This window comes from Lycium barbarum, chromosome 6, assembly GCF_019175385.1.
Source record: "Lycium barbarum isolate Lr01 chromosome 6, ASM1917538v2, whole genome shotgun sequence".
NCBI classification, from domain to species: Eukaryota; Viridiplantae; Streptophyta; class Magnoliopsida; order Solanales; family Solanaceae; genus Lycium; species Lycium barbarum.
Genome location: NC_083342.1, coordinates 120,368,011 through 120,377,632, shown reverse-complemented (window position 1 = coordinate 120,377,632; position 9,622 = coordinate 120,368,011). Strand labels below are relative to the sequence as shown.

Here is a 9,622-nt window from a genome sequence, read left to right as displayed (position 1 = left end):
GAAATCAAAATATCCGAACTAAATTTTTAAAAACCGAACCGAAGAATCGAACGTCCACCCCCAGACATAGGGCTAGGGGAGAGGGGTTTCCCGAATAAGCTTTCAACTTGGAATTTGGTAGTAGAGTTGATTTGGTGGTAAAATAAAAAAATATTACTATTGGTGACAAGGAGCAGTTGTGTGTGTGATAGCAATCCATCTAATAATAATTATGAAGAAATATTACCATATGTACGTGTATTCATAGAGTATACCATTATCACTAAATCACTGTCTTTAATACATAATCTCACAAATCAAATCAAAGGGGTGGGGACATAGGTCGGGAGGGGGGGGGGGGGGGGGGGAGAGGTTTCCCGAATAAGCTTTCAACTTGGAACCTAAGAATCTTATATATTGAACCAAAATGCACATACATACACACTTCAAAAAAAAAAAAAAAAAAAAAACCTTTCTTGTTCTACATTAGCTTAATTAGCAATATCAAATTAAATATGGCTTTTGTATCAGCCTCCGCCTGTTTCTTAATCATTTACATGGTCCTTAGTGAAATTTTCTGTGTGTCATTTTCACATGCAATAAATACCTGTCCATCAGGCTACCCAGAGAAGGGAGTGGCAGTGGACAAAGAAGATATAGACAAGATGCAATTTCCAGTGAACTTGGAGTTCTTGGAAGCTGAATATTTCTTATGGGCTACTTATGGACATGGTCTTGATGTAGTAGCACCAAAATTAGCTATGGGTGGGCCTCCTCCTATTGGTGCCCGAAAAGCAAATCTTGATCCACTTACGAAGAATATTATTACGGAGTTTGCTAATCAAGAAGTTGGTCATCTAAGGTTCATTTTTCTAATTAATTTCTCCCTTTTGTCTGTCTATAACAAGAGTTGTTAGGCTAAAAGTGTTTTTGTTTTGCATTTTTGTTAGTATGTTTAAATTTTATATATTGACAGTATAAAATAATTTTTATACTATCATATCTAAGATCACCTAAATGATAACTATGTATGATGTTCAATTATAAGTGGAGCTAATTACCAAAAAAATAGTGTTGAGTTTTATGTAATGATGGTGTAAACTATTTATACAAACAGGCTACTTACAAGACAATTATATGCAAATATGTATAATAACTATTAGTGCTGCTAATTATAATAGAAACCTGATAAAATGGCAATTAACTTTTGGTCGAATAAGTTATATATTGGTAGTGTAAATAATATTTCCACTACTATTAGTATAAAAATTAAGGCAATCAAGCTACTACAGCGGGTTATATTACATAGCGTAAATAATATTTCCACTACTATTAGTATAAAAATTAAGGCAATGAAGCTACTACAGCGGGTTATATTACACTGATAGAATAAATTCTTTTGCATCGGTATATTTAACAATTTGAGAATATATGTGAAGATACTGTGAAACACTTGATTTCTAGGTCCTTCTGTTTATGTTTTTATTTGTGTTAATTTGTTGTTTTGCAGGGCACTTAACTCGACAGTAGGTGTTTTTCCAAGACCGTTATTGGATCTTAGTGCTAAAAATTTTGAAAAGCTATTTGACGAAGCATTTAGACACAAATTGATACCTCCATTTGATCCGTACAGAGACAGCTTGAGTTACATGTTATCCTGCTATGTAATACCATATGTTGGATTAGTTGGTTATGTTGGTACCAATCCCAATATCAACGGCTATGAGACCAAAAGGGTAAGTAAATAATTTACAATTCAAAATATTTAAAAGACATATGAAAAGATTATAGTTAAAAAAAAATTATTTTGACTCTCCAAGTAGTATTAGTGTCACATAAAGTGGAACAAAGGAGTAATATTTTCTCACATGTAATTGTATAAAAAAATCATTTGATAGAATTAATTATAAAACTATTTAACTCAATTATTCTTATTTTTTTCTTAAATATAAATGAGTAATTAAGGATTATGTGCCTTTTTGAATTCATGAGAAAGTAAGAGAGAAATTGAAGGAAAAAAATTAATGCCTCCTTGATATTTTAAAGCAACAATTCTTTCTAGTAAAGTGACAGATAAAATGGGATGAAATCAAGTAGCTTATATTTGTCAAATCAACACTTAGCGATAAAAAAAAGTTTATTGTGCATGATACTTTTTTGTTTTTTTTGGTAGCTTTTGGCAGGACTATTGGGTGTTGAATCAGGACAAGACGCAGTTATCAGAATGTACCTCTACGAGAGAGCAACACAATTTGTTTTCCCTTACAAACACACAGTAGCTCATTTCACATCTCGTATGTCAGAACTAAGAAACAAATTAGCAAAGTGTGGAAACAAAGATGAAGGCATATTCGTTCCACCACAACTCGGAGCAGAAAATCGGACAATAAGTAACGTATTATCAGCTGATTTTAATTCTCTTTCTTACAAAAGAACACCTTCTGAGATTCTGAGGATCGTCTACAACTCTGGGGATGAACACCTGCCTGGTGGATTTTATCCTAATGGTGCTAATGGAAAGATTGCTAGGGAATTTCTGAAGCAGCCACATTAAAAATTATTAACAGATGGAGAGGGTACTTTGGTATTAAATATATTCTGCAGTATTTAATAAAATTCATGAAGCCGATAAACTTGCATGATGCATGGGCTTAAATTTTAACAGACGCCAAGTAATTGCTTACGGTGTGTATGGGGGTTGTAGAAGCTTTATATAAATGTTGAATTTCAGAATAAACATTTAATAAATATGGTTCTATTTAATTTCTTTAACGTGTTGTTTACAGTTTTTAACTGCTATTTAATATATATTTAGTGGTGTGTTCCTTTCTTCATGGATAAAAGTCGTGTAATTAACACTTTGAAAAGTTTTAAAAATCAGTTAATGTGCACATTGGTTTTATTTTAGGCGAAATTCATGTATAGCCTTTTATCTTAACAACAAGTGTCAATTGTATATATTTAACTACTATGCGCTAAGGGTGTCAAGTGGGCCGGGTCAGCCCGAACCCGGCCTGGTAAACCCGGCCCGGCCCAAGCCCACTAATAGGTGTAAGGGGCTGGGCTAGGTGGGTTTTATTAGGGGGCTGGGCCGGACAAGGTGGACAGCCCACCAGCCCGGCCCACCATCAGCCCGGGTGATGGCCCACCGGGGCACCGGCCCAGCCCAGCCCAGCCCGGCCCACTTCAAATTAAAAAAAAAGATAAGTATTACATTTATTACTAATAATAAGTATTTTAAAAACATTGTATCCCAATAAAATAGTTGTAGCTATAATTGTGGGATTCTTAAAATTTTGGAAGCAAATATATGAAATATTTATTAATTATTCAAACCACAGTTAGAATCTTACTTTAGTTAATTAAAACTTAACCATTAATTTTAACTCATGTAATGTGTCTCTTATTCAAGTAAGAACTTGAGAAAAATGGAGACAATAAAAATGAAGAGGAATCGAATTCGTTAATATTTAATTGCTACTAAATGAAAGAATTGAATAAAATGGTGGAAAATATGTAGATTTAAATTTGAAGAGTTGTCAAATTGAATTTTCTTTTTCTAGTTTAAGTTTACGAAATCAAAGAAAAGTAGTTGTAAGTTTGTAAGCTTTAAAGTTTAAATTCGACTTTGCAATTATCGATTAATAAAACTAAAGGTTCACTGAGCCTTTGAATTTCTTTTCAAATTTGTGTTATAATTTTATTTATAATTTTATTTACAAGAATAATAATCTGTACGCAGTCAAAATAGAACTATAAATGTAATTGTGTAAAACTAATCCTACACAAGTAGCAACTCCAAGATAAATTTCTGCAAGGAGGTACAAACATTGATCAGTGCCCAAAAGCAACAAGACATTATAATAGGCTGACAAAATCAGTGAAATGACAAGCCTCTGAAATTGCTGATGCGTGAAATAAATCAAATACCCCTTTTAAGTTACTATCTTGCTGTTGGCTTACACAAGTTGAAAAATATTTCAATAGGTTATACAGTATACTATATAATAATATAAACTATTAGTTATATATATAATAATATATTAATATAATCTTATTAGTTTCAAATATTTTATATATAATAATAATAAAATATTTTTTAGCATATTGAAATGTCTCCACCGATGATGGAGACGTGACAATCTGCACATGACATTAGGACTTAGGATCAGATGAGATAATTAAATTAAGAACTTTGGTTTAGTATCAAAACTCATGTGCATTGTTCCCATTTAGATGAGTAGGAAATTTAGAGAAAGAGGAGAGTAGGGAATTGTGAGATAATATGGAGAAGAATGAATGGTATTTATAGTTTGAAAATAGGGCCAAAGTATAATTTAAGGAACATGAAGGTTAAAATAAAGTTGACAACAACTAGATTTTAAAGTATTAAACTTAATAAATTTTAGCATTAGAATTTTTTTTTAAAATAATTAAAATCCGGCTCGGCCCACTAACTAAAACCCGGCCCGGCCCACTAACTAAAACTTGGCCCGACCCACTAACTAAAACCCAACCCGGCCCACTAACGGGCCCGGTTAGCCCGACGTGTAGCCCCTATCCGAGGTGGGCTGGGCCGGACACCCTTTCCCTCTCCAAGCCCGGCCCACTTAACTTACGCCCGGCCCGGCCCGGCCCACTTGACACCCTTACTATGCGCTAATGATCAAATAGACTCCTTTTTTTTTTTTTTTTTTTGGCTGAATGTGACTTTCCTCACACTTAATATGGGATTTTCACTCTTTAACACAACACCATCAGGCGTGTACCTCACTTGTTTTAAGCATATATAAATGGAGAAATGTGTTAAATAGGCACAGTTTGCAATTTGAAGCGTCAAATAAATATTATGATAATTATAGATGCCAATCATGAAATGTTGTGCTAAATTTGAGAGACCGTGGATCCAATAGATTAAGGATAACATCAAACATTACATCATAGGAAAAACAAAATCTTGCGCAGCTATAGTTTAAGATAAAGAAAATAAGAGATTAAGGTATCCACTAATTCACTATAGTTTTAATGAAGTTTGTGGAGTATGTCTTATTCACTAATTTCATCATAACTATGTACAAAAGCTAGAAACGTGTAGCTGCATAAGAGTCAGCTGCAGAGTGCTAGTTGCATATTCAATTGGAATTGCACCTCTTCGTATATATCTAGTCTGCATTTTCTAAATCGTTATTCGAAAAATTGAACTTTAGAGGCACCATTACCATAATTAGCAACTCTTACATATTACTTGTACACTGTACACATACTTATTTGGATTTAACATTAGAAAACTCTTTGTCCTTGAATACTTAAATATAATAATATTTATGAGAGTCTTACATAGAAAAACATATTAGTAATATTTTTGTCCCAATTTATGTTGTATTTTTCACTTATCTAGATTTAAATTATGTGAACTTTGACCTACATTTTAAAATATGTTCTTTCATCATATTGAAATTAGAAAAATTGCAACTTAATACTTTTCATATAGTTTTTAAATATCCAAATTATAATTTTGTATAGAGTTGATCTAATCTAATTTAGCTTTCAAAGATTAGTCAAATTAAAACCAGAAATGTCACATAAAATGGTATTAAGGGAGGGAGTAGTAGAAAGTGGAGAACAATTCATATAGAAATGAAAAATTCAGATTTTATTTCATGATAAGCCGAACCAAACAATATTCCTACGAACGGAAACTACTTGAAAATTCATAGAAACTGAACTAACTACCCTAGACTATGCATCTTAAAGATGCTTTATTAATTAACCTAAAGATAATTAAATATGTGATCAATAAGATATTGATCCATCACTTCATTAATTCTTCCCTCCATTGTCTCCCTTAGGTGGAGATGGAACTGGTGGATGCATGAATGGCCATGGATGATGGTGAGCCCATGGATAAGGAAACCTAGGATGAATGAATGGCCATGGCCGAGGATGTATCCATGGATGAGGATGAAAACCACCAGCAGGCATAGGAGGATGAACGAATGGCCATGGATGTGGATGTAGCCATGGATAACGATGAAAACCGCCAGCTGGCATTGGAGGATGAACGAATGGCCATGGACGATGAGGAAATCCATGAGCGGGTATTGGAGGATGAGGATGGAACCATGGATGGTACCAATCTAGTCCCTTATCATTAGCATGTGTAGTTGCACTTTCATCATTTGAGGATGAATCAGTTTTCTCACTTGCAAAACATAAGTTCACAATAAGTAGGAAAATGCAAATGACAAAAGTAACGCGGCTAGTTTTCTTGGCCATGGTTAATATAGTAAAGAACTGTTTTTTCGCACTCTTAAGATGAAATATGAAGGTTGGTGTGGTGGGGTATTTATGGGGTTGTCAAGTAAAGGTGGCAACCGGTTGGAACCGGAACCGGTTATGGAACCGGTTAAGGAACCGACCGGTTCCGGTTTAACCGGTTCCGGTTTACCGGTTTTAAACCTCAAACCGGAACCGGTCCGGTTTGGAGTGGTTAAAATCTATTTTTTTTTGTTTTTTGTATTATATATATATATATATATATATATATATATATATATATTATAGTATTTATTTGTATATTGTAGCTATATTTTCATATGTTATACAACTTTATAATTAAAGTTTAAATATTTACTGACTAACAGCCTAACAGCAAGTCAGCAATACAGAATAGTGCTTTTCGTATACATATATATGTATAACTTACATATACTTATATATATGTATAACTTAATATATATACTATATATACTTATATATATGTACTATATACTCTATATACTTATATATATGTATAACTTAATATATATACTATACATACTTATATATATGTACTATATACTCTATACTTAATATATATGTACTATATACTAAATATATGTATAACTTAATATATATACTATATATATGTATATATATGTACTATATATACTTAATATATATGTACTATATACTAAATATATGTATAACTTAATATATATACTATATATATGTATATATATGTACTATATACTATATATATACATATCTACTATATATACTTAATATATATGTATATTTATATACTATATATACTATATATACTTATATATATGTACTATATACTATATATACTTAATATATATACTATATATACTTATATACTATATATACTTATATATATGTACTATATACTATATAAGTATATATGTACTATATATACTTACTATATATACTATATATACTTAATATATATACTATATATACTTATATATGTGTATAACTTAATATATATACTATATATACTTATATATATGTACTATATACTATATATACTTACTTATATACTTTATTTTTTTTTATTTTTTTACCGGTTAAACCGGTTTAACCGGTCCGGTTCCGATTTTACCGGTTTAACCGGTTCCGGTTTCCAAAATATTGAAACCGGACCGGTAAACCATTAAACGGTTAACCGGAACCGGTTAACCGGTTCTACCGGTTCCGGTTCCGGTTCCGGTTCCGGTTTAACCGGTCCGGTTACCGGTTAAAACCGGTAAGGCCAAACCAGTTACCACCTTTATTGTCAAACAAGAGACTCATTTGGTTCAGGAGAGTGTTATAGTTTATCCAATATTTGATTTTTTGTTGTTGATAATCATAAAGTAAAGTTTATGTACAAGCAGAATTCTTAGAATATTTGTATTAGATCAGAAGATAACATAATCGATTGGATCACTAGATTTTGTTTGAAATTTGAAAATAATCTCTCTAATTACTAGAAATTTCTAATTCACGAGAAAAAAACAAATAATTGTTACAGTATTACGGTCATAACAATTTTTATAAGAGCTGTATTCAAAACAAAAAACTAAGAAATATTGTTCTGATTAATTTCCTTAACGTGCATGTTGATTACATGTTTATATAAATATTTAATGGTATTCCTTCTTAGTTAATGTGGACATAGAAACCACAGTTAATTGTGGTTTAACAACTAAAATGCGGAGTCCTCCTTATGCCTCGTCCTTTAAAACATTCGTTGTAACTAATTAATTGTGCAGCATAGTACTAGCAAATTATTTAGGTGGCTCGAATTCAGCAAACTTACAACGAATTGTATTATTTTCAACGTACTAGTATCACCTTAATGATGATAGAATATCCAAATATAGCTTAATTGGTGATTTAGAGTGTGATATTATAAAGATTAATGAAAATACACAATACGGCTAGTGCAAGAAAATAAAATAATAAATATTAATAGATGTAAAAATTTAATTTTCCCAAAAGGTGACTAGGATCAGGCCTCGCTCCCGATTCTCGCGCAAAAGGAGAAATCGAGTCATTTTGTATATCTTTCTTAAACAATGAGGGACACCACCTTTTGAGATATCACTAATTGTTTAATTATATATAGGTTATTGAATCTCTTTAATCTATGAAAAATTTCCCTTTCAGATACCACTAGTTCCTCTAATAATTGAGACGTGAAATCGCAAGAATATTTGGTGTAAATTATCAATCCCTAATCCTATATAAGAGCACATTAAACACAAACATTATATTAAATAGGAGCTCACTTAAAATCCAAATTAAATCTTTTGAGGTAACAACATGAATCATGCCAATAGATTAAAACCGCTGTTTTGACACTTTTAAACATACTAATGATAGTATAACATTACTTGCCAAATTAAATTTATGTGTTTATGTGAGCGCATGTGTCGATGTGAAATCAATGCTGAATCAGCTAGTAACTGTGAAGCTATATATGTATGGTGAAGGAATTCAGTTGAATCCTCTCCCAGAAAATTGTAATACGCATATAGGTAGTAGACATCGAAATTTTAATTGAATTAATCCATATAAAATTTGAATTAGATTCTAAGTTATTAACATGTTGACCAAATCAATTTTGGTTAATAAAGTCGGATTAATTATTTAAGTCAAAAAATACATGACTTGAATGAAATCCAAATTATATTTGGGTTAGTCCATTAAAATTGGGCCTCTACAAGATAAGTCCAATCTATGTTCTTTCAAGCTCAAGGCCCGCTAGAATTACTTAGAGACCAAAATACCCCAAGTTCTAGCTCACACCTATATAAAGGGGTCACATATCCCATTTTGTAGACATCTTGACATCTTGAAAGTTGCACAACATCTTAACTGGAGGCAAAGGAGCGCAACGACACCTACATAAGTCTTCTCCAAAGGTCTTCAACAAGAAGGAAAGTTCAAGAGATGTCTTCCCTCAAGAACAACCCAAAGTGCTGCTCAAAGTTCCTCTAAGATTCAACATAACAACACAATTCCATCCTTCATTCGAGAAATACACTACATTGGCCCTCGAATCAAGGCGAACAACACGGAGATTAGAATCAATGGATACATCCAGAGTTGTACTCACAAACTAATCAATAAAATAATTTTTTCTTATATTTGTTTTATGATTGCAATTATTTATTTTCTGCTAGCAAAATTCATCGCGAACATAGGTAAAAGAAGAAAAATTATGTATACATATAACTTGTTGAATTTCCTTAATTGTAGCGTGGTATTTTTTTAATCCCCTTGTTAGAATTGTAGGCTCCACTAGTGAAACCAGTTAAATCGCTCATGAAGGAATTAATATCAAGGTTGTGTCATTACCACATTATATAAA

At 31.9% G+C, this 9,622-nt stretch overlaps 2 protein-coding genes across 2 annotated transcripts; one reads left to right on the top strand and one right to left on the bottom strand.

Annotated features, from left to right (window-relative positions):
• The first annotated feature begins 420 nt into the window (after positions 1-420).
• Positions 421-2,745, top strand: LOC132600085 (ferritin-like catalase Nec2). Its single transcript, XM_060313208.1, has 3 exons — positions 421-841; positions 1,490-1,715; positions 2,153-2,745. The coding sequence occupies exons 1-3, from the start codon at positions 495-497 to the stop codon at positions 2,531-2,533; spliced, it is 954 nt and encodes a 317-aa protein (XP_060169191.1). The 5' UTR covers positions 421-494; the 3' UTR covers positions 2,534-2,745.
• Positions 2,746-5,799: 3,054 nt separating this feature from the next.
• Positions 5,800-6,255, bottom strand: LOC132644534 (uncharacterized). The gene has a single exon (XM_060361122.1). It carries the CDS (start codon positions 6,253-6,255, stop codon positions 5,800-5,802), a length of 456 nt encoding a protein of 151 aa, XP_060217105.1.
• Between the last annotated feature and the right edge of the window lie 3,367 nt (positions 6,256-9,622).

Excerpts from the sequence above, each read along its gene's own strand:
- LOC132600085 (XM_060313208.1), top strand. The coding sequence starts at position 495 with ATGGCTTTTGTATCAGCCTCCGCCTGTTTCTTAATCATTTACATGGTC. Across the intron at positions 842-1,489 it reads CAAGAAGTTGGTCATCTAAG|GGCACTTAACTCGACAGTAG; the intron begins GTTCATTTTTCT and ends GTTGTTTTGCAG. Across the intron at positions 1,716-2,152 it reads ACGGCTATGAGACCAAAAGG|CTTTTGGCAGGACTATTGGG; the intron begins GTAAGTAAATAA and ends TTTTTTTGGTAG.
- LOC132644534 (XM_060361122.1), bottom strand. The coding sequence starts at position 6,255 with ATGGCCAAGAAAACTAGCCGCGTTACTTTTGTCATTTGCATTTTCCTA.